At 50.4% G+C, this 25,193-nt stretch overlaps 2 protein-coding genes across 2 annotated transcripts in view; both read left to right on the top strand.

Annotated features, from left to right (window-relative positions):
- Positions 1 to 24,201, top strand: part of LOC107076284 (uncharacterized) — a 32,860-nt gene extending 8,659 nt beyond the window's left edge. Inside the window, exons 3-13 of the mRNA XM_069187841.1 lie at positions 6,309 to 6,656; positions 8,019 to 8,318; positions 9,808 to 10,107; positions 10,933 to 11,040; positions 11,478 to 11,639; positions 13,630 to 13,896; positions 14,620 to 14,940; positions 15,931 to 16,266; positions 18,299 to 18,553; positions 23,284 to 23,379; positions 23,669 to 24,201. Coding sequence (XP_069043942.1) covers positions 6,309 to 6,656; positions 8,019 to 8,318; positions 9,808 to 10,107; positions 10,933 to 11,040; positions 11,478 to 11,639; positions 13,630 to 13,896; positions 14,620 to 14,940; positions 15,931 to 16,266; positions 18,299 to 18,553; positions 23,284 to 23,379; positions 23,669 to 23,691 — 2,516 coding nt within the window. The 3' untranslated portion in view covers positions 23,692 to 24,201. The remainder of the gene's footprint in view (positions 1 to 6,308; positions 6,657 to 8,018; positions 8,319 to 9,807; positions 10,108 to 10,932; positions 11,041 to 11,477; positions 11,640 to 13,629; positions 13,897 to 14,619; positions 14,941 to 15,930; positions 16,267 to 18,298; positions 18,554 to 23,283; positions 23,380 to 23,668) is intronic.
- Positions 1 to 25,193, top strand: part of LOC138238042 (E3 ubiquitin-protein ligase TRIM39-like) — a 160,000-nt gene that overhangs the window by 25,999 nt on the left and 108,808 nt on the right. The window lies entirely within an intron of this gene.

Below are 25,193 nucleotides of genomic sequence, written 5' to 3'. Positions count from 1 at the left end.
TATAATGTACTGTTTATATACAATACACTCTTCTGTACAATACACAGTAACACACTGTGCTGTTGCTATATTAGTTATATAATGTACTGTTTATATACAATACACTCTCCTGTACAATACACAGTAACACACTGTGCTGTTGCTATATTAGTTATATAATGTATTGTTTATATACAGTACACTCTCCTGTACAATACACAGTAACACACTGTGCTGTTGCTATATTAGTTATATAATGTACTGTTTATATACAATACACTCTCCTGTACAATACACAGTAACACACTGTGCTGTTGCTATATTAGTTATATAATGTACTGTTTATATACAATACACTCTTCTGTACAATACACAGTAACACACTGTGCTGTTGCTATATTAGTTATATAATGTACTGTTTATATACAATACACTCTCCTGTACAATACACAGTAACACACTGTGCTGTTGCTATATTAGTTATATAATGTACTGTTTATATACAATACACTCTCCTGTACAATACACAGTAACACACTGTGCTGTTGCTATATTACCTATATAATGTACTGTTTATATACAATACACTCTTCTGTACAATACACAGTGACACACTGTGCTGTTGCTATATTAGTTATATAATGTACTGTTTATATACAATACACTCTCCTGTACAATACACAGTGACACACTGTGCTGTTGCTATATTACCTATATACTGTTTACACAAATACACCATCCTGTGTGCAGTAACTATTAAAATACACTGCACTGTGTGGCAACTGTTATATTACACTGTTCTGTACTATAAACAATCATACCCCACACTGTATTTATATATAATACATTATGCTGTCCTACAATACTAATACATTCCACTATTCCTATTTGAGTTATATAATGTACCATTTACAACAATGCACTGTGCTGTTTACAGTAGGTTTTACTATACACTGTTCTGTACCATGTAAAATAATATGTACCATATTTACCATATTATTGTATAATGTCATATACAATAATAATACACCACTGTGCTGTTTACAGTAGGTATTACTAAACACTGTTTTGTGCTATAATAGAGTACTGCATACAGTTACTATTATAATACTTAACATACAATATACACGAATACACTGTACTGTATACAGTAGCTGTTATGATATACTGTTCTGTACTATATAGAATCATACACTCTAGTGTATGATATATAGACATATAGTTATATATAGTCTATATAACAAAACAGTACTGTATAGGGTGATTATTGCTTTACACTGTACTGTATATGTATGATCACTCATGCTCCTTGCTGTACAAGGATGGGCGAGTTGATCCCAGACGTGCTCAGTGGGGTGTGTGTGTGTGACTGGTCAGGCCCTGACTCTCTCAGGCTCTGTGTTGTACAGGGATGGGCGAGTTGATCCCAGACGTGCTCAGTGGGGTGTGTGTGTGTGTGTGACTGGTCAGGCCCTGACTCTCTCAGGCTCTGTGTTGTTCAGGGATGGGTGAGTTGATCCCAGACGTGCTCAGTGGGGTGTGTGTGTGTGTGTGACTGGTCAGGCCCTGACTCTCTCAGGCTCTGTGTTGTTCAGGGATGGGCGAGTTGATCCCAGACGTGCTCAGTGGGGTGTGTGTGTGTGACTGGTCAGGCCCTGACTCTCTAGGGCTCTGTGTTGTTCAGGGATGGGCGAGTTGATCCCAGACGTGCTCAGTGGGGTTTGTGTGTGTGTGTGTGTGTGTGACTGGTCAGGCCCTGACTCTCTCAGGCTCTGTGTTGTTCAGGGATGGGCGAGTTGATCCCAGACGTGCTCAGTGGGGTGTGTGTGTGTGACTCTCTCAGGCTCCTCAGCTCATCAGTCACTGTGGGTGCGATGGGATTTTAAACAATGTGACAGATCAAACACTCAAAAACATGAAACAGTTTCCATCCCAATGTTAAACTCCAAATATTTACCCACTTACTGTATCATTATTCATCTGTAAATATTTGCCAGTAAGTAAGTCCCATTACTCATCTCTCTGTCCAAGATGGCCTCTGGGTCTCTCCTGCGGTTACTGTGAGCCTGTAGGATAATCTCACAGCCCTGGACTGAGCCTGTAGGATAATCTCACAGCCCTGGACTGAGCCTGTAGGATAATCTCACACCCCTGGACTGAGCCTGTAGGATAATCTCTCACCCCTGGACTCAGCCTGTAGGATAATCTCTCACCCCTGGACTGAGCCTGTAGGATAATCTCACAGCCCTGCGCTGAGCCTGTAGGATAATCTCACAGCCCTGGACTGAGCCTGTAGGATAATCTCTCACCCCTGGACTGAGCCTGTAGGATAATCTCTCACCCCTACACTGAGCCTGTAGGATAATCTCTCACCCCTGGACTGAGCCTGTAGGATAATCTCACACCCCTGGACTGAGCCTGTAGGATAATCTCTCACCCCTGGACTGAGCCTGTAGGATAATCTCACAGCCCTGCGCTGAGCCTGTAGGATAATCTCACAGCCCTGGACTGAGCCTGTAGGATAATCTCACACCCCTGGACTGAGCCTGTAGGATAATCTCTCACCCCTGGACTGAGCCTGTAGGATAATCTCACAGCCCTGGACTGAGCCTGTAGGATAATCTCTCACCCCTGGACTGAGCCTGTAGGATAATCTCACAGCCCTGCACTGAGCCTGTAGGATAATCTCTCACCCCTGGACTGAGCCTGTAGGATAATCTCACAGCCCTGGACTGAGCCTGGGCTGTGAGAGTACTATGTTACTATGTTATTACATTATACAGTGACTTGATCGGGCGTGTCTCTGTTCTGAGATCGCTGACCCCACTCTCCTTTCCCATGCTTCAGAAACATGATGTTCTCAATCACTTTTTTGCCTGGGCTTCCATTAGGATGATCCACAGCAGCACTAGAAAGAGACTCTTTAGGGATTTTTTTTACACCTATATTTTTATGTGCTGATTAAAAAACACGTTGTGTTGCACAATGAGGCCCCCCACCCAAGGTGGCCTTGGGGCCCCAGGAAGCCGCCACGTTCGCCTGTGCCCTGCTGGAGGGACTGCAGCCTCCCCCTTCAGCCCAGACACTGACTCACCCACACAGTCAGGGTGACACTGCCCCCCCACAGGCCTGGAGGAGCAGCTGCACCTGATGTCACCTGCAGGAGAGAGGAGCTGCAGTCAGACTCCTGTGTGTCTCTGAGTCCAGACAGTGAAGCCCCTCAGAGTCTCACCGCTGGGCTCCAGCAGAGCTCAGGTCTGACATTCATACAGATTCACACTGCCCCCCACAGGCTTGGAGGAGCAACTGCACCTAATAACTGCAGCCATAAGACTGGCAGCAAATGAAAGGAGGCCATTCGACTCATCTGGCCTGTTATTTTAGTTATTAGAAAATAGATCTCAGAACCTCATCCAGCCTGTTCCACACTCCTACAACCCTTTGGGTAATGAAGCTCCCTGTGCACTTCCAAGTAGTTTCCACTTGTGATCCCCAGGAGTGTGGATTTGCAGTCAGTACCTCTGCCTGTCTCTACTACTCGGCCTGTCTCACTCTGTGGTACTGCCTGTGTCACTCTGTCACTTAGCCTGTCTCAGTCTCTCACACTGCCTGTCTCACTCTACCACATTACCTGTCTCACTCTGTGATACAGCCTGTTTCACTCTCTCACACTGCCTGTCTCACTCTGACACTTAGCCTGTCTCAGTCTCTCACACTGCCTGTCACTGTCTCTCACTGCCTGTTTCACTCTGACACACAGCCTGTCTTTCTCTCTCACACCGCCTGTCACTGTCTCTCACTGCCTGTCTCACTCTCTCACACAGCCTGTTTTACTCTCTCACACCGCCTGTCACTGTCTCTCACTGCCTGTCTCACTCTCTCACACAGCCTGTCTCACTCTCTCACACAGCCTGTCTCACTGGCACTAGTAGCCTCAGGCAGCTGTGTTGCTGCTGCAGTGCTGGGCTACTGCTTGGCAGAGTTAATGTATTACAGTGTTAAATTAGGAGCTGGTAATTATTAACTACACTCTCTTGTTCAGAGGTGAGATGAATAACAGACTAAAGAGCTTTATTGACATGACCTATGAGCTACAGTGGTGCCAAAGCAGAAACAATGAACAGGATATTTATGGAAATGTACAATAAAAATATGTAACACCGTTTGTTCCTCAGGCTGGGACAGGAGATCACACACTGTATTATTATTGAGAGACGGGCTCACTGTCTGTTCCTCAGGCTGGGACAGGAGATCACACACTGTATTATTATTATTGAGAGACAGGCTCACAGTTCCTCAGGCTGGGACAGGAGATCACACACTGTATTATTATTATTATTGAGAGACAGGCTCACAGTTCCTCAGGCTGGGACAGGAGATCACACACTGTATTATTATTATTGAGAGACAGGCTCACAGTTCCTCAGGCTGGGACAGGAGATCACACACTGTATTATTATTATTATTGAGAGACAGGCTCACTGTTCCTCAGGCTGGGACAGGAGATCACACACTGTATTATTATTATTGAGAGACAGACTCACTGTTCCTCAGGCTGGGACAGGAGATCACACGCTGTATTATTATTATTGAGAGACGGGCTCACTGTCTGTTCCTCAGGCTGGGACAGGAGATCACACGCTGTATTATTATTATTGAGAGACAGGCTCACAGTTCCTCAGGCTGGGACAGGAGATCACACACTGTATTATTATTATTGAGAGACAGGCTCACTGTCTGTTCCTCAGGCTGGGACAGGAGATCACACACTGTATTATTATTATTGAGAGACAGGCTCACAGTTCCTCAGGCTGGGACAGGAGATCACACACTGTATTATTATTATTGAGAGACAGGCTCACAGTTCCTTAGGCTGGGACAGGAGATCACACACTGTATTATTATTATTATTGAGAGACATGCTCACTGTTCCTCAGGCTGGGACAGGAGATCACACACTGTATTATTATTATTGAGAGACAGACTCACTGTTCCTCAGGCTGGGACAGGAGATCACATGCTGTATTATTATTATTGAGAGACGGGCTCACTGTCTGTTCCTCAGGCTGGGACAGGAGATCACACGCTGTATTATTATTATTGAGAGACAGGCTCACTGTCTGTTCCTCAGGCTGGGACAGGAGATCACACACTGTATTATTATTGAGAGACGGGCTCACTGTCTGTTCCTCAGGCTGGGACAGGAGCTCACACACTGTATTATTATTATTATTATTGAGAGACAGGCTCACTGTCTGTTCCTCAGACTGGGACAGGAGATCACACACTGTATTATTATTATTATTATTGAGAGACAGGCTCACTGTCTGTTCCTCAGGCTGGGACAGGAGATCACACACTGTATTATTATTATTGAGAGACCGGCTCACTGTTCCTCAGGCTGGGACAGGAGATCACACACTGTATTATATTATTGAGAGACAGGCTCACAGTTCCTCAGGCTGGGACAGGAGATCACACACTGTATTATTATTGAGAGACGGGCTCACTGTCTGTTCCTCAGGCTGGGACAGGATATCACACACTGTATTATTATTATTATTATTATTATTATTATTATTATTATTATTATTATTATTATTGAGAGACAGGCTCACTGTCTGTTCCTCAGACTGGGACAGGAGATCACACACTGTATTATTATTATTATTGAGAGACAGGCTCACTGTCTGTTCCTCAGGCTGGGACAGGAGATCACACACTGTATTATTATTATTGAGAGACCGGCTCACTGTTCCTCAGGCTGGGACAGGAGATCACACACTGTATTATTATTATTGAGAGACGGGCTCACTGTCTGTTCCTCAGGCTGGGACAGGAGATCACACACTGTATTATTATTATAGAGAGACAGGCTCACTGTTCCTCAGGCTGGGACAGGAGATCACACACTGTATTATTATTATTGAGAGACAGGCTCACTGTCTGTTCCTCAGGCTGGGACAGGAGATCACACACTGTATTATTATTATTGAGAGACGGGCTCACTGTCTGTCCCTCAGGCTGGGACAGGAGATCACACACTGTATTATTGTTATTGAGAGACAGGCTCACTGTCCGTTCCTCAGGCTGGGACAGGAGATCACACACTGTATTATTATTATTGAGAGACGGGCTCACTGTCTGTCCCTCAGGCTGGGACAGGAGATCACACACTGTATTATTGTTATTGAGAGACAGGCTCACTGTCCGTTCCTCAGGCTGGGACAGGAGATCACACACTGGGCAGCTGCTCCAGCAGGCTCGGAAGCTGTTTTGAGAATTCCTGATGGGATCTGTTAGGCGTCTCACTCTCTCTGTGTCCACAGCTCTCTCTCTCAATGTCACGGCTCCCCCAGAAGTCTGGGGGTTCCTCCATTCCCCCTCCCTCCTCCCCTGCTCCTTCTCTGGGCTGGGAGGGGGCTCTGAGGAGGGCGAGGGGCTCCTGGGTCTGGGGGTGTCCTGGTCCCGGAACGGGACGGTCTTGGCGTCGTTCGGCTCGGAGGGCAACGTCAGCGCCCCGGGCTGGAGCCTGGCGGGGGAGACCGAGCTGCGAGACGGCAACGCCTCGCTGACACTGCGCAACACCTCCATCCTCCACCAGGGGGAGTACCAGTGCACAGTATCCAACGGCACAGGGACTGAGGTCACGGCCAACACCACACTGCTCGTGCTGGGTAAGAGAGAGAGAGGGGAGAGAGAGGGGGGAGAGGGGAGAGGGAGAGGAGAGAGAGGAGAGAGGGGAGAGGGAGGGGAGAGAGGGGAGAGGAGAGAGAGAGGGGAGAGGGGAGAGAGAGAGGGAGAGGAGAGAGGGAGAGGGAGAGAGGAGAGAGAGAGGGAGAGGAGAGAGAGGGGGGAGAGGGGAGAGGAGAGAGAGAGAGAGGGAGGAGAGAGAGACAGAGGAGAGAGGAGAGAGACAGGAGAGAGAGAGAGGAGAGGAGAGAGAGGAGCAGGAGAGAGAGAGGGGGAAGAGAGGAGAGACAGGGGAGAGCGAAAGAGAGGGGAGAGGAGAGAGAGAGGAGCAGGAGAGAGAGAGGAGCAGGAGAGAGAGGGGAGAGGGGAGAGAGGAGCAGGAGAGAGAGGTGAGAGAGGAGAGAGAGAGGGAGAAGAGAGGAGAGAGACAGGGGAGAGCGAAAGAGAGGGGAGAGGGGAGAGAGAGGAGCAGGAGAGAGAGGGGAGAGAGGAGAGAGAGAGGAGCAGGAGAGAGAGGGGAGAGGGGAGAGAGAGGAGCAGGAGAGAGAGGTGAGAGAGGAGAGAGAGAGGGAGAAGAGAGGAGAGAGACAGGGGAGAGCGAAAGAGAGGGGAGAGGAGAGAGAGAGGAGAGAGAGAGGAGCAGGAGAGAGAGGGGAGAGGAGAGAGAGAGGAGCAGGGGAGAGAGGGGAGAGGAGAGAGAGAGGAGCAGGAGAGAGAGGGGAGAGAGGGGAGAGGAGAGAGAGAGGAGCAGGAGAGAGAGGGGAGAGGAGAGAGAGAGGAGCAGGAGAGAGAGGGGAGAGGGGAGAGAGAGGAGCAGGAGAGAGAGGTGAGAGAGGAGAGAGAGAGGGAGAAGAGAGGAGAGAGACAGGGGAGAGCGAAAGAGAGGGGAGAGGAGAGAGAGAGGAGAGAGAGAGGAGCAGGAGAGAGAGGGGAGAGGAGAGAGAGAGGAGCAGGGGAGAGAGGGGAGAGGAGAGAGAGAGGAGCAGGAGAGAGAGGGGAGAGAGGGGAGAGGAGAGAGAGAGGAGCAGGAGAGAGAGGAGAGAGAGGAGAGAGACAGGGGAGAGTGAAAGAGAGGGGAGAGGAGAGAGGAGCAGGAGAGAGAGGGGAGAGGGGGGAGAGGAGAGAGAGAGGAGCAGGAGAGAGAGAGAGGAGAGGGGGATGGAGAGAATGTGCAGATATTCAGCTGGAGCAGCGTCTCAGATCACTGTAGGCTTCACTACCCTGCTGGAGGGGGAGGGCAGGGGAACAGCAGGAAGGCCCTGGGAGCCCGGGATGGCGCCTGGATCACGCGGTGTGTGTTCCCGAGTTCCCCGAGCCGGACAGTCCGCCTGTGCTCCCCCCCACAGCGCCCCCCCGTGTCCGCGTGCCGCCCGTGCTGGCGCTGGAGGGCCGGGAGAGCGCCGTCCGCTGTGAGGCCGAGGGCTTCCACCCGGCGCCCATCCTGTTCTCCTGGCTGCAGGCGGGCCGCCCGCTGGGGGCGCCCCAGAGCCCGCCGGCCGCCCGCCGCCCGGACGGGACCTACCGCGCGGCCGGCGAGCTGCGCTGGACCCCCGGCGCCGCCGACACCCGCCAGAACTTCTCCTGTCGGGTCGCCCACGCCGCCCTGCAGCAGCCCATGAGAGTGGACTTCACCCTGCAGTTCCCACGTCAGTGTGTGTGACTGCCTGTCTCTCTCTCAGAGTGTGTGACTGCCTGTCTCTCTCTCAGAGTGTGACTGCCTGTCTCTCTCTGAGTGTGTGACTGTCTGTCTCTCTCTCAGAGTGTGACTGTCTGTCTCTCTCTCAGTGTGTGTGACTGCCTGTCTCTCTCTCTGAGTGTGACTGCCTGTCTCTCTCTCAGTGTGTGTGACTGCCTGTCTCTCTCTCTGAGTGTGACTGCCTGTCTCTCTCTCAGAGTGTGACTGCCTGTCTCTCTCTCAGAGTGTGTGACTGTCTGTCTCTCTCTCTGAGTGTGACTGCCTGTCTCTCTCTCAGAGTGTGACTGCCTGTCTCTCTCTCAGTGTGTGTGACTGCCTGTCTCTCTCTCTGAGTGTGACTGCCTGTCTCTCTCTCAGAGTGTGACTGCCTGTCTCTCTCTCAGAGTGTGTGACTGTCTGTCTCTCTCTCAGAGTGTGACTGCCTGTCTCTCTCTCAGAGTGTGTGACTGTCTGTCTCTCTCTCTGAGTGTGTGACTGTCTGTCTCTCTCTCAGAGTGTGACTGCCTGTCTCTCTCTCAGTGTGTGTGACTGCCTGTCTCTCTCTCTGAGTGTGACTGCCTGTCTCTCTCTCAGAGTGTGACTGCCTGTCTCTCTCTCAGTGTGTGTGACTGCCTGTCTCTCTCTCTGAGTGTGACTGCCTGTCTCTCTCTCAGAGTGTGACTGCCTGTCTCTCTCTCAGTGTGTGTGACTGCCTGTCTCTCTCTCTGAGTGTGACTGCCTGTCTCTCTCTCAGAGTGTGACTGCCTGTCTCTCTCTCAGAGTGTGTGACTGTCTGTCTCTCTCTCTGAGTGTGACTGCCTGTCTCTCTCTCAGAGTGTGACTGCCTGTCTCTCTCTCAGTGTGTGTGACTGCCTGTCTCTCTCTCTGAGTGTGACTGCCTGTCTCTCTCTCAGAGTGTGACTGCCTGTCTCTCTCTCAGAGTGTGTGACTGTCTGTCTCTCTCTCAGAGTGTGACTGCCTGTCTCTCTCTCAGAGTGTGTGACTGTCTGTCTCTCTCTCTGAGTGTGTGACTGTCTGTCTCTCTCTCAGAGTGTGACTGCCTGTCTCTCTCTCAGAGTGTGACTGTCTGTCTCTCTCTCAGAGTGTGTGACTGTCGGTCAGAGCAATGGGTGTCTGTCTCTCTCTCAGTGCAGTGTGTAACCCCTCTCTCTCTCAGTACAGTGTGTAACCCCCCTCTCTCTCTCAGTGCAGTGTGTAACCCCTCTCTCTCTCTCAGTACAGTGTGTAACCCCCCTCTCTCTCTCAGTGCAGTGTGTAAGCCCTCTGTCTCTCTCTCTCAGTGCAGTGTGTAACCCCCCTCTCTCTCTCTCTCAGTACAGTGTGTAACCCCTCTCTCTCTCAGTGCAGTGTGTAACCCCCCTCTCTCTCTCTCTCAGTGCAGTGTGTAACCCCTCTGTCTCTCTCTCTCAGTGCAGTGTGTAACCCCTCTCTCTCTCCAGGTCAGCCAGTGGTCTCTCTCTCTGTGGAGCCAGTACCCCAGGGCCAGCCTCAGCCCCTGTCCTGTCAGATAGAGGGGTTCTTCCCTGGGCCCGTCACAGTCACGTGGCTCCTGAACGGGTCGGGCCTGACGGACAGCAGCCCAGCCCAGCAGAGAGCGGACGGCACCTTCAGAACCACCAGATACCACACCCTGAGCCCGGAGCAGAGGGAGAGAGGAGGGGAGGTCTGGTGCCTGGTGTCACAGCCTGGAGTCCAGAGCCCTGTCAGCACGTCCATCCTCATCACAAGGACAGAGCCAGGTCAGAGACCTCTCTCAGGGCAGTGTTAATGTACTGGAGTGTCCAGTCAGTGTGTCTGTATTAACCCTCTCTCTCTCTCAGTGCAGTGTTAATGTACTGGAGTGTCCAGTCAGTGTGTGTGTATGAACCCCTCTCTCTCAGTGCAGTGTTAATGTACTGGAGTGTCCAGTCAGTGTGTCTGTATGAACCCCTCTCTCTCTCAGTGCAGTGTTAATGTACTGGAGTGTCCAGTCAGTGTGTCTGTATTAACCCCTCTCTCTCTCAGTGCAGTGTTACTGTACTGGAGTGTCCAGTCAGTGTGTCTGTATTAACCCCCCTCTCTCTCAGTGCAGTGTTAATGTACTGGAGTGTCCAGTCAGTGTGTCTGTATTAACCCCTCTCTCTCTCTCAGTGCAGTGTTAATGTACTGGAGTGTCCAGTCAGTGTGTCTGTATTAACCCCTCTCTCTCTCAGTGCAGTGTTAATGTACTGGAGTGTCCAGTCAGTGTGTGTGTATTAACCCCTCTCTCTCTCAGTGCAGTGTTAATGTACTGGAGTGTCCAGTCAGTGTGTCTGTATTAACCCCTCTCTCTCAGTGCAGTGTTACTGTACTGGAGTGTCCAGTCAGTGTGTCTGTATTAACCCCTCTCTCTCTCAGGGCAGTGTTACTGTACTGGAGTGTCCAGTCAGTGTGTCTGTATGAACCCCTCTTTCTCTCAGTGCAGTGTTAATGTACTGGAGTGTCCAGTCAGTGTGTCTGTATGAACCCCTCTCTCTCTCAGGGCAGTGTTAATGTACTGGAGTGTCCAGTCAGTGTGTCTGTATTAACCCCTCTCTCTCTCTCAGCTCACAGGGGGATGTCAAACCCAGCGAAGGCCTCAGTTGCTCTGATGATCATCTCCCTGGTTCTGGTCGTCCTGCTGGGATTTGGCTTTTCCTGGAGGAGGAGAGATGGTCGGAATTCCTTTGTCTTTCCATGTCTGTGTCTCCTCTTTCTCACACATTCCACACTCCCACCCCTCTCTGTGTACAGTAGTGTCTCCTGTCCTGACTGGAGTGTCTCATCCAGCTGTGTCCTGAGAGAAGTCAGGGTATCAGCTTGTTCCACACCCCCACCCCTCTCTGTGTACAGTAGTGTCTCCTGTCCTGACTGGAGTGTCTCATCCAGCTGTGTCCTGAGAGAAGTCAGGGTCTCAGCTTGTTCCACACTCCCACTCCTCTCTGTGTACAGTAGTGTCTCCTGTCCTGGCTGGAGTGTCTCATCCAGCTGTGTCCTGAGAGAAGTCAGGGTATCAGCTTGTTCCACACCCCCGCCCCTCTCTGTGTACAGTTGTGTGTGTGTAGTGGTTGTTTAACTCTGGGCTCAGAGGCAGCGGCTGTGTCTCTTGCAGAGAAGAAGAAGGGGCTGTCGGTCTCGGGGATCATTCTGCCCGTGAAGATCGTGGTGGGCCGCAAGGCGGTGCTGACCTGCTGTATCCAGGGGCGCCTGGTGGACATGGTGCAGACCACCTGGTTCGTCAACGACAAGCCCATCACCTCTAATTCCAGCTCCGGTAATGACACTCCGCCTGGCTCGTTAACGACTCTCCTCTGAGTCCAGCTCCAGTAATGACACTCCTCCTGGCTCGTTAACGACTCTCCTCTGAGTCCAGCTCCAGTAATGACACTCCTCCTGGCTCGTTAACGACTCTCCTCTGAGTCCATCTCCAGTAATTTTAGTTTTCTTGTCTCCTGTAATTAGTCAAATTACCAGTTTCTCAAAGCCCTGACATGTCCAATCTCTGTGTGTGTCCTGTGATTGACTGCTGTGCTGTCCAGGGTGTGTGTGTCCTGTGATGGACTGCTGTCCTGTCCAGGGTGTGTGTGTGTGTGTCCTGTGATGGACTGGTGTCTTGTCCAGGGTGTTTGTGTGTCCTGTGATGGACTGGTGTCTTGTCCAGGGTGTTTGTGTGTCCTGTGATGGACTGGTGTGCTGTCCAGGGTGTGTGTGTCCTGTGATGGACTGCTGTCCTGTCTAGGGTGTGTGTATGTGTCCTGTGATGGACTGGTGTGCTGTCCAGGGTGTGTTTGTGTCCTGTGATGGACTGGTGTGCTGTCCAGGGTGTGTGTGTCCTGTGATGGACTGCTGTCCTGTCCAGGGTGTGTGTGTGTGTGTGTGTGTGTCCTGTGATGGACTGGTGTCTTGTCCAGGGTGTGTGTGTGTCCTGTGATGGACTGGTGTCCTGTCCAGGGTGTGTGTGTCCTGTGATGGACTGCTGTCCTGTCTAGGGTGTGTGTATGTGTCCTGTGATGGACTGGTGTGCTGTCCAGGGTGTGTGTGTGTCCTGTGATGGACTGGTGTGCTGTCCAGGGTGTGTGTGTCCTGTGATGGACTGCTGTCCTGTCCAGGGTGTGTGTGTGTGTGTGTGTCCTGTGATGGACTGGTGTCTTGTCCAGGGTGTTTGTGTGTCCTGTGATGGACTGCTGTCCTGTCCAGGGTGTGTGTGTCCTGTGATGGACCGATGTCCTGTCCAGGGTGTGTGTATGTGTCCTGTGATGGACTGGTGTGCTGTCCAGGGTGTGTGTGTGTCCTGTGATGGACTGGTGTCCTGTCCAGGGTGTGTGTGTGTCCTGTGATGGACTGGTGTGCTGTCCAGTGTGTGTGTGTGTCCTGTGATGGACTGGTGTCCTGTCCAGGGTGTGTGTGTCCTGTGATGGACTGCTGTCCTGTCTAGGGTGTGTGTATGTGTCCTGTGATGGACTGGTGTGCTGTCCAGGGTGTGTTTGTGTCCTGTGATGGACTGGTGTGCTGTCCAGGGTGTGTGTGTCCTGTGATGGACTGCTGTCCTGTCCAGGGTGTGTGTGTGTGTGTGTCCTGTGATGGACTGCTGTCCTGTCTAGGGTGTGTGTATGTGTCCTGTGATGGACTGGTGTGCTGTCCAGGGTGTGTGTGTGTCCTGTGATGGACTGGTGTCCTGTCCAGGGTGTGTGTGTCCTGTGATGGACTGGTGTCCTGTCCAGGGTGTGTGTGTGTCCTGTGATGGACTGCTGTCCTGTCTAGGGTGTGTGTATGTGTCCTGTGATGGACTGGTGTGCTGTCCAGGGTGTTTGTGTCCTGTGATGGACTGGTGTGCTGTCCAGGGTGTGTGTGTCCTGTGATGGACTGCTGTCCTGTCCAGGGTGTGTGTGTGTGTGTGTCCTGTGATGGACTGCTGTCCTGTCTAGGGTGTGTGTATGTGTCCTGTGATGGACTGGTGTGCTGTCCAGGGTGTGTGTGTGTCCTGTGATGGACTGGTGTCCTGTCCAGGGTGTGTGTGTCCTGTGATGGACTGGTGTGCTGTCCAGGGTGTGTGTGTCCTGTGATGGACTGCTGTCCTGTCCAGGGTGTGTGTGTGTGTGTGTCCTGTGATGGACTGGTGTCCTGTCCAGGGTGTGTGTGTGTGTCCTGTGATGGACCGGTGTCCTGTCCAGGGTGTGTGTGTGTGTCCTGTGATGGACCGGTGTCCTGTCCAGGGTGAGTTTCTGTAGTGTGAGAGTGTCCTCTCTTCCCCTCGTCTGTCCCAGGGAACGGGGACCGCCCAGCCCTGCCCCTCTCTGCCCGCGAGTCCGAGGCGCCGCTGCTGCCCCCTGCCTGCGCCCCTGGGTACTACCGTGTGAAGACACAGCGCCCCCTGCTGTCCAGCCGCAGGAAGGAGAAGCAGCTGCTCAGCCACCTGAGCTTCCTGCCGGACCTGCGGCTCCACAGGGGGGCGCTGTTCAAGTGCCAGGTGTCCTACCGGGGCAAGGAGAGCGTGATGGAGGAGAGGGTGTCGGACAGGATCACACTGCTGGGTGAGAAGGGGTTCTCTCCTGTCCCCCTGTCCCTCTCCTGTCCCTCTCTCTGTCTCCTGTCCGCCTGTCTCTCTCCTGTCCCTCTCTCTGTCTCCTGTCCCTCTCTCTGTCTCCTGTCCCCCTGTCCCTCTCCTGTCCCTCTCTCTGTCTCCTGTCCCTGTGTCTCCCTGCCTTCTGTCCCTCTCTCTCTCTCCTGTCCCTCTCTTTGTCTCCTATCCTCTGTCTCTCCCTACTCCCCCTCTCCCTGTGACCCGTCTCTCTCTCCTCCCTGTGACCCGTCTCTTTCTCCTCTCTGTGACCCATCTCTCTCTCTCCTCCCTGTGATCCGTCTCTCTCTCCTCCCTGTGACCCGTCTCTTTCTCCTCTCTGTGACCCATCTCTCTCTCTCCTCCCTGTGACCCGTCTCTCTCTCCTCCCTGTGACCCGTCTCTCTCTCCTCTCTATGACCCGTCTCTCTCTCCTCTCTGTGACCCGTCTCTCTCTCTCTCCTCCCTGTGACCGGTCTCTCTCTTCTCCCTGTGACCCGTCTCTCTCTCTCCTCCCTGCTACCCATCTCTCTCTCCTCTCTATGACCCGTCTCTCTCTCTCCTCCCTGCGACCCGTCTCTCTCTCCTCCCTGCGACCCGTCTCTCTCTCCTCTCTGTGACCCGTCTCTCTTTCTCCTCTCTGTGACCCGTCTCTCTCTCCTCTCTGTGACCCGTCTCTCTGTCCCGCTCTGTCCAGCTGCCCCATGTGTGTCGGACATCCGTGTGGCCCCGGACAGCGGAGGGACCCTGGCCGCGGGGGGGCAGCCCGGCGCTGTCCAGCTGGAGGTGGTGGCGACCCGTTTCCACCCGGGGCTGCTGACCGTGCGCTGGTTCTGCGAGGGGGGCGAGCTGAGCCCGGCCGAGTCGAGCTCCGAGCCCCAGCCTGACCCGGACGGGTTCTTCCAGGCCGTCAGCCAGTGCCGGGTGCCCCTGAGCGAGCTGAACCGGCCCGGATTCAGGGTGTGGGTCACCGTGCATCACATGGCCCTGAGAGACCCAATCACACGAGAGAGCAGAGGTGAGCATCACATGACCCTGAGAGAGCCAATCAGATGAGAGCAGAGGTCAGAATCAGATGACCCTGAGAGAGCCAATCAGACGAGAGCAGAGGTCAGAATCAGATGACCCTGAGAGAGCCAATCAGACGAGAGAGCAGAGGTCAGAATCACATGACCCTGAGAGAGCCAATCACACGAGAGCAGAGGTCAGAGTCACATGACCCTGAGAGACCCAATCACACATGAGAGTAGAAGAGAACGTTACACAACCCTTAGAGGGCCAGTAACACGAGAGAGCAGAGGAGAGCGTCACATGACCCTGAGAGAGCCAATCACACGCGAGAGTAGAGGAGAGCTTCACATGACCCTGATAGAGCCAATCACACGCGAGAGCAAAGGTGAGAGTCACATGACCCTGAGAGAGTCAATCACACGAGAGAGCAGAGGTGAGAGTCACATGACCCTGAGAGAGCCAATCAGATGAGAGCAGGGGTCAGAGTCACATGACCCTGAGAGAGCCAATCACACGAGAGCAGAGGTCAGTCACATGACCCTGAGAGACCCAATCACACATGAGAGTAGAGGAGAGTGTTACACAACCCTGAGAGGGCCAGTAACACGAGAGAGCAGAGGAGAGCGTCACATGACCCTGAGAGAGCCAATCACAAGCGAGAGCAGAGGTGAGAGTCACATGACCCTGAGAGAGCCAATCACACGAGAGAGCAGAGGTGAGAGTCATATGACCCTGAGAGAGCCAATCACACGAGAGAGCAGAGGTGAAAGTCACATGACCCTGAGAGAGCCAATCACACGAGAGAGCAGAGGTGAGAGTCACATGACCCTGAGTTGACCAATCATGAGAGGGAGAGGATGGAAAGAGGGAGAGGAAGAGGAAGATGAGTGGTGAGGAGACTCCACACCCTGCTCTCTCTACCCTGTGTAGTGTACTGTGCGGTCCTGCAGGGGTCACTGTTCAGTCTTTTATTCTGCGTTTGTTCTCCATCCTGTAGGTCTGGTTAAGAGCCCAGAGGTGTCTGAGATCTCCGCCTCTGAGGGGACCCCTGGGCAACCCCTGACCCTGGGCTGCCAAATGTCCGGGTTTTACCCTCCTGAAATCAAGGTGCACTGGCTGCGTGTCCACAGGGACCAGGAGGAGGCGCTCTCAGAGGGCCTGGCCCTCTGGGGGCCCATAGAGACGCACCCCTACATCTTCAGGGCCAGCGCCCAGGCCTCGGTCCCAGACAGAGGGACTGAGGGGGGGAACGGGGGGAGCCTGATCAAGTGCATCATCGAACACAGCTCACTGGAGAGGCCCCTAGAGAGACAGTGGAGACACACCTGCACAGGTAAGACTGAGAGACACACCTGCACAGGTAAGACAGAGACACACACCTGCACAGGTCAGACTGAGACACACACCTATACATATAATACTGAGACACACTCCTGCACAGGTAAGACTGAGACACACACCTGCACAGGTCAGACATACTGAGACACACACCTGCACAGGTAAGACTGATTCACACACCTGCACAGGTAAGACAGAGACACACACCTGTACAGGTAAGACTGAGAGACACACCTGCACAGGTAAGACTGAGACACACCTGCACAGGTAAGACTGAGACACAGACCTGTACATATAATACTGAGACACACACCTGCACAGGTAAGACTGATTCAAACACCTACACAGGTAAGACAGAGACACACACCTGCACAGGTCAGACTGAGACACAGACCTGCACAAGTAAGACTGATTCACACACCTGCACAGGTTAGACTGAGACACACACTTGCACAGGGAAGACTGAGACACACACCTGTACAGGTCAGACTGAGAGACACACACCTGCACAGGTAAGACTTGGAGACACTCCTGCACAGGTCAGACTGAGACACACACCTGTACAGGTAAGACAGAGACACACACCTGCACAGGTAAGACTGATTCACACACCTACACAAGTAAGACAGAGACACACACCTGTACAGGTAAGACTGAGACAAAGACCTGCACAGGTAAGACTGAGACACACACCTGTACAGGTAAGACAGAGACACACACCTTTACATATAATACTGAGACACACACCTGCACAGGTAAGACTGAGACACACACCTGTACAGGTAAGACAGAGACACACACCTGTACATATAATACTGAGACACACACCTGCAGAGGTAAGACTGAGACAAAGACCTGCACAGGTAAGACTGATTCACACACCTGCACAGGTAAGACTGAGAGACACACCTGCACAGGTAAGACTGATTCACACACCTGCACAGGTAAGACTGAGACACACACCTGTACATATAATACTGAGACACACCTGCACAGGTAAGACAGAGACACACACCTGTACATATAATACTGAGACACACACCTCCACAGGTTAGATTGAGACACACACCTACACAGGTCAGACTGAGAGACACACACCTGCACAGGTAAGACTTGGAGACACTCCTGCACAGGTAAGACTGAGACACACACCTGCACAGGTCAGACAGAGACACACACCTGTACATATAATACTGAGACACACACCTACACAGGTCAGACTGAGAGACACACACCTGCACAGGTAAGACTTGGAGACACTCCTGCACAGGTAAGACTGAGACACACACCTGCACAGGTCAGACAGAGACACACACCTGTACATATAATACTGAGACACACACCTGCACAGGTAAGACTGAGACAAAGACCTGCACAGGTAAGACTGATTCACACACCCGCACAGGTTAGACTGATTCAAACACATGTACATATAATACTGAGACACACACCTGCACAGGTAAGACAGAGACACACACCTGTACATATAATACTGAGACACACACCTGTACATATAATACTGAGACACACCTGCACAGGTCAGACTGAGAGAGACACCTGGAGTGTCTGTATGAACCCCTCTCTCTCTCTCTCAGTGCAGTGTTAATGTACTGGAGTGTCCAGTCAGTGTGTCTGTATTAACCCCTCTCTCAGTGCAGTGTTAATGTACTGGAGTGTCCAGTCAGTGTGTCTGTATTAACCCCTCTCTCTCTCAGTGCAGTGTTAATGTACTGGAGTGTCCAGTCAGTGTGTCTGTATTAACCCCTCTCTCTCTCAGTGCAGTGTTAATGTACTGGAGTGTCCAGTCAGTGTATCTGTATTAACCCCTCTCTCTCAGTGCAGTGTTAATGTACTGGAGTGTCCAGTCAGTGTATCTGTATTAACCCCTCTCTCTCTCAGTGCAGTGTTCATGTACTGGAGTGTCCAGTCAGTGTGTCTGTATTAACCCCTCTCTCTCAGTGCAGTGTTAATGTACTGGAGTGTCCAGTCAGTGTGTCTGTATTAACCCCTCTCTCTCTCTCTCTCAGCTGTTCCCTCTATCCCTGATGCTCTTGAGGTCCACTGTGAGGAGGGGGGTCTGCGTGTCTTCTCTGTGGTCCTGCGAGGGGGTTACCCGAGGGGCGGGGCTGTCCACTGGGCTGGGGGTGTCGAGGGGGGGGCACTCTGGACCCTCAAGGCAGAGAACAGTGAGCTCAGCGCCGAGGACGGCACCCCTGAACTTCACAGCTGCTGCTCTGTGGACCGATGGGCTGTCAGGACCCTCACGAATGGACAGACTCAGAGTGAGGACACTGCTGTTTCTCCTATAGCTTCTATTACTGTTAGTACTCTTGTTACTCTAGCTGTTCCTGCTGAAACAGAGAGTGCAGTGTCAGTGAGAGTGCTGCTGGTATTACTACAGCTATTCCTACTGTCAGTGAGAGTGCTGCTGGTATTACTACAGCTATTCCTACTGTCAGTGAGAGCGCTGTGTTATTACTACAGCTATTCCTACTGTCAGTGAGAGTGCTGCTGGTATTACTACAGCTATTCCTACTGTCAGTGAGAGTGCTGTGTTATTACTACAGCTATTCCTACTGTCAGTGAGAGTGCTGTGTTATTACTACAGCTATTCCTACTGTCAGTGAGAGTGCTGTGTTATTACTACAGCTATTCCTACTGTCAGTGAGAGTGCTGCTGGTATTACTACAGCTATTCCTACTGTCAGTGAGAGCGCTGTGTTATTACTACAGCTATTCCTACTGTCAGTGAGAGTGCTGTGTTATTACTACAGCTATTCCTACTGTCAGTGAGAGTGCTGTGTTATTACTACAGCTATTCCTACTGTCAGTGAGAGCGCTGTGTTCTTACTACAGCTATTCCTACTGTCAGTGAGAGCGCTGTGTTATTACTACCTCTATTCCTACTGTCAGTGAGAGTGCTGCTGGTATTACTACAGCTATTCCTACTGTCAGTGAGAGTGCTGCTGGTATTACTACAGGTATTCCTACTGTCAGTGAGAGTGCTGTGTTATTACTACAGCTATTCCTACTGTCAGTGAGAGTGCTGTGTTATTACTACAGCTATTCCTACTGTCAGTGAGAGTGCTGCTGGTATTACTACAGCTATTCCTACTGTCAGTGAGAGCGCTGTGTTATTACTACAGCTATTCCTACTGTCAGTGAGAGCGCTGTGTTATTACTACAGCTATTCCTACTGTCAGTGAGAGTGCTGCTGGTATTACTACAGCTATTCCTACTGTCAGTGAGAGTGCTGCTGGTATTACTACAGCTATTCCTACTGTCAGTGAGAGTGCTGCTGGTATTACTACAGCTATTCCTACTGTCAGTGAGAGTGCTGCTGGTATTACTACAGCTATTCCTACTGTCAGTGAGAGCGTTGTGTTATTACTACAGCTATTCCTACTGTCAGTGAGAGTGCTGTGTTATTACTACAGCTATTCCTACTGTCAGTGAGAGTGCTGTGTTATTACTACAGCTATTCCTACTGTCAGTGAGAGTGCTGCTGGTATTACTACTGCTATTCCTACTGTCAGTGAGAGTGCTGTGTTATTACTACAGCTATTCCTACTGTCAGTGAGAGTGCTGCTGGTATTACTACAGCTATTCCTACTGTCAGTGAGAGCACTGTGTTATTACTACAGCTATTCCTACTGTCAGTGAGAGTGCTGTGTTATTACTACAGCTATTCCTACTGTCAGTGAGAGCGCTGTGTTATTACTACAGCTATTCCTACTGTCAGTGAGAGTGCTGCTGGTATTACTACAGCTATTCCTACTGTCAGTGAGAGTGCTGCTGGTATTACTACAGCTATTCCTACTGTCAGTGAGAGTGCTGCTGGTATTACTACAGCTATTCCTACTGTCAGTGAGAGTGCTGCTGGTATTACTACAGCTATTCCTACTGTCAGTGAGAGTTCTGCTGGTATTACTACAGCTATTCCTACTGTCAGTGAGAGTGCTGCTGGTATTATTACAGCTATTCCTACTGTCAGTGAGAGTGCTGTGTTATTACTACAGCTATTCCTACTGTCAGTTAGAGTGCTGTGTTATTACTACAGCTATTCCTACTGTCAGTGAGAGTGCTGCTGGTATTACTACAGCTATTCCTACTGTCAGTGAGAGTGCTGTGTTATTACTACAGCTATTCCTACTGTCAGTGAGAGTGCTGCTGGTATTACTACAGCTATTCCTACTGTCAGTGAGAGTGCTGTGTTATTACTACAGCTATTCCTACTGTCAGTGAGAGTGCTGTGTTATTACTACAGCTATTCCTACTGTCAGTGAGAGTGCTGTGTTATTACTACAGCTATTCCTACTGTCAGTGAGAGCGCTGTGTTATTACTACAGCTATTCCTACTGTCAGTGAGAGTGCTGTGCTATTACTACAGCTATTCCTACTGTCAGTGAGAGTGCTGTGTTATTACTACAGCTATTCCTACTGTCAGTGAGAGTGCTGCTGGTATTACTACAGCTATTCCTACTGTCAGTGAGAGTGCTGTGTTATTACTACAGCTATTCCTACTGTCAGTGAGAGTGCTGTGTTATTACTACAGCTATTCCTACTGTCAGTGAGAGTGCTGCTGGTATTACTACAGCTATTCCTACTGTCAGTGAGAGTGCTGCTGGTATTACTACAGCTATTCCTACTGTCAGTGAGAGTGCTGTGTTATTACTACAGCTATTCCTACTGTCAGTGAGAGCGCTGTGTTATTACTACAGCTATTCCTACTGTCAGTGAGAGTGCTGCTGGTATTACTACAGCTATTCCTACTGTCAGTGAGAGTGCTGTGTTATTACTACAGCTATTCCTACTGTCAGTGAGAGCGCTGTGTTATTACTACAGCTATTCCTACTGTCAGTGAGAGTGCTGTGTTATTACTACAGCTATTCCTACTGTCAGTGAGAGTGCTGCTGGTATTACTACAGCTATTCCTACTGTCAGTGAGAGCGCTGTGTTATTACTACAGCTATTCCTACTGTCAGTGAGAGTGCTGCTGGTATTACTACAGCTATTCCTACTGTCAGTGAGAGTGCTGCTGGTATTACTACAGCTATTCCTACTGTCAGTGAGAGTGCTGCTGGTATTACTACAGCTATTCCTACTGTCAGTGAGAGTTCTGCTGGTATTACTACAGCTATTCCTACTGTCAGTGAGAGTGCTTCTGTTATTACTACAGCTATTCCTACTGTCAGTGAGAGTGCTGTGTTATTACTACAGCTATTCCTACTGTCAGTGAGAGTGCTGTGTTATTACTACAGCTATTCCTACTGTCAGTGAGAGTGCTGCTGGTATTACTACAGCTATTCCTACTGTCAGTGAGAGTGCTGTGTTATTACTACAGCTATTCCTACTGTCAGTGAGAGCGCTGTGTTATTACTACAGCTATTCCTACTGTCAGTGAGAGTGCTGTGTTATTACTACAGCTATTCCTACTGTCAGTGAGAGTGCTGCTGGTATTACTACAGCTATTCCTACTGTCAGTGAGAGTGCTGCTGGTATTACTACAGCTATTCCTACTGTCAGTGAGAGTGCTGCTGGTATTACTACAGCTATTCCTACTGTCAGTGAGAGTGCTGTGTTATTACTACAGCTATTCCTACTGTCAGTGAGAGTGCTGTGTTATTACTACAGCTATTCCTACTGTCAGTGAGAGCGCTGTGTTATTACTACAGCTATTCCTACTGTCAGTGAGAGTGCTGTGTTATTACTACAGCTATTCCTACTGTCAGTGAGAGTGCTGCTGGTATTACTACAGCTATTCCTACTGTCAGTGAGAGTGCTGCTGGTATTACTACAGCTATTCCTACTGTCAGTGAGAGTGCTGCTGGTATTACTACAGCTATTCCTACTGTCAGTGAGAGCGCTGTGTTATTACTACAGCTATTCCTACTGTCAGTGAGAGTGCTGCTGGTATTACTACAGCTATTCCTACTGTCAGTGAGAGTGCTGCTGGTATTACTACAGCTATTCCTACTGTCAGTGAGAGCGCTGTGTTATTACTACAGCTATTCCTACTGTCAGTGAGAGTGCTGCTGGTATTACTACAGCTATTCCTACTGTCAGTGAGAGTGCTGCTGGTATTACTACAGCTATTCCTACTGTCAGTGAGAGTGCTGCTGGTATTACTACAGCTATTCCTACTGTCAGTGAGAGTGCTGTGTTATTACTACAGCTATTCCTACTGTCAGTGAGAGTGCTGTGTTATTACTACAGCTATTCCTACTGTCAGTGAGAGTGCTGCTGGTATTACTACAGCTATTCCTACTGTCAGTGAGAGCGCTGTGTTATTACTACAGCTATTCCTACTGTCAGTGAGAGTGCTGTGTTATTACTACAGCTATTCCTACTGTCAGTGAGAGTGCTGCTGGTATTACTACAGCTATTCCTACTGTCAGTGAGAGTGCTGCTGGTATTACTACAGCTATTCCTACTGTCAGTGAGAGTGCTGCTGGTATTACTACAGCTATTCCTACTGTCAGTGAGAGTGCTGTGTTATTACTACAGCTATTCCTACTGTCAGTGAGAGTGCTGTGTTATTACTACAGCTATTCCTACTGTCAGTGAGAGTGCTGTGTTATTACTACAGCTATTCCTACTGTCAGTGAGAGTGCTGTGTTTTTTCCTATTGTCACTGAGCTCTCTATAGCTCTGGTGCTGTTAGTGTGACTGTACCTGTCTCTGATGTCTCTGGTGCTGTTAGTGTGACTGTACCTGTCTCTGATGTCTCTGGTCCTGTTAGTGTGACTGTACCTGTCTCTGATGTCTCTGGTGCTGTTAGTGTGACTGTACCTGTCTCTGATGTCTCTGGTGCTGTTAGTGTGACTGTACCTGTCTCTGATGTCTCTGGTGCTGTTAGTGTGACTGTACCTGTCTCTGATGTCTCTGGTGCTGTTAGTGTGACTGTACCTGTCTCTGATGTCTCTGGTCCTGTTAGTGTGACTGTACCTGTCTCTGATGTCTCTGGTGCTGTTAGTGTGACTCTACCTGTCTCTGATGTCTGTTCCTGGTAGATGAGGCGAACAGGAAGGACGCAGGCCAGCGACTGACAGTGCTGGCTGAGATCACACACCCTGCTCTCACCCTGCCCGTCTTCAGGACTTGGACTGGTAAGACAGGCTGGGCCTGTTCCTGTCTGTCAGTCTACAGCTTGTCAGGATTTAACTATCTGCCTGAGTCCCTGTTTGTCTGATGATCAGTGTCTTATCGGTGTCTGTCTGTGAGGGGAGAAGCTGTCTCATTCTGCTGTGTCATGGTGTGTCCCATTCTGCTGTGTCATGGTAGGATATACTGTATCACGTGATGCTTGTCACAGCTGTGCTCAGTCACTTTGATGTTGTGTTGTGTTGGGTTGTGTGCACTGTTGTCTGCGATGGTGTCTGCTTGTCTCATCCTCAGAGCCCATCGAGGAGTCGTCCTGACCTGAGAGACGTTCCAGCCTTGTGGAGTTCAAGTCCAGACACACTGAAAGACACTGCAGACAACCCATGGAACTACACTTACCAGAGTGCACCGGGGTTGTACCCTGTCAGCATGGGACTTGTAGTTTTTAACAATCCAATGTACAGCATGCATAGAGTGGGTTTTGAGGGACTTTTGGCCTTTAAATTCTCGTTTCATTTTGTATTTCCCTAGCAGATGTCTTGGCTGTAGACATGTAACACAATTTCACTTGCAAGAGAGAGGAAATAATCAGGAAATGTTAGCTATAACATTAATGATTCTGCACAGAACAGATGAAATTAACAACCCATCTGCAAAAAGAACCTTGTGATGCATCAGCAGTTGAACAGGTTCAGCAGAAGGGGGCAGTAGTACCTCAGACGATAAGTGACGATGATTCATGATGTAGGAAATATTAGTTGCACTGAGATGAATTGTTGATTTAAGATATTTATTTTTTTCTCACATTAAATGTGTCTTGAAAGACACTTCACGACTGCATGTGTTTTTAATACAAATATTAACTCGCTCCCACTGGCTTTTACAAGTCTGGGGCTCCTGTCTCTGTACACACCTGCACTGGCTTTTATAAGAGACTCTGGGGCTCCTGTCTCTGTACACACCTGCACTGGCTTTTATAAGAGACTCTGGGGCTCCTGTCTCTGTACACACCTGCACCTGCTTTTATAAGAGACTCTGGGGCTCCTGTCTCTGTACACACCTGCGCCTGCTTTTATAAGAGACTCTGGGGCTCCTGTCTCTGTACACACCTGCACTGGCTTTTATAAGAGACTCTGGGGCTCCTGTCTCTGTACACACCTGCACTGGCTTTTATAAGAGACTCTGGGGCTCCTGTCTCTGTACACACCTGCGCCTGCTTTTATAAGAGACTTTGGGGCTCCTGTCTCTGTACACACCTGCACTGGCTTTTATAAGAGACTCTGGGGCTCCTGTCTCTGTACACACCTGCGCCTGCTTTTATAAGAGACTCTGGGGCTCCTGTCTCTGTACACACCTGCACCTGCTTTTATAAGAGACTCTGGGGCTCCTGTCTCTGTACACACCTGCACTGGCTTTTATAAGAGACTCTGGGGCTCCTGTCTCTGTACACACCTGCACTGGCTTTTATAAGAGACTCTGGGGCTCCTGTCTCTGTACACACCTGCACTGGCTTTTATAAGAGACTCTGGGGCTCCTGTCTCTGTACACACCTGCACTGGCTTTTATAAGAGACTCTGGGGCTCCTGTCTCTGTACACACCTGCACCTGCTTTTATAAGAGACTCTGGGGCTCCTGTCTCTGTACACACCTGCACTGGCTTTTATAAGAGACTCTGGGGCTCCTGTCTCTGTACACACCTGCACCTGCTTTTATAAGAGACTCTGGGGCTCCTGTCTCTGTACACACCTGCACCTGCTTTTATAAGAGACTCTGGGGCTCCTGTCTCTGTACATACCTGCACTGGCTTTTATAAGAGACT

Source organism: Lepisosteus oculatus, chromosome 4 (assembly GCF_040954835.1).
Source record: "Lepisosteus oculatus isolate fLepOcu1 chromosome 4, fLepOcu1.hap2, whole genome shotgun sequence".
In the NCBI taxonomy this organism is placed as follows: domain Eukaryota; kingdom Metazoa; phylum Chordata; class Actinopteri; order Semionotiformes; family Lepisosteidae; genus Lepisosteus; species Lepisosteus oculatus.
This window is presented reverse-complemented; position numbering and strand designations above follow the sequence as displayed.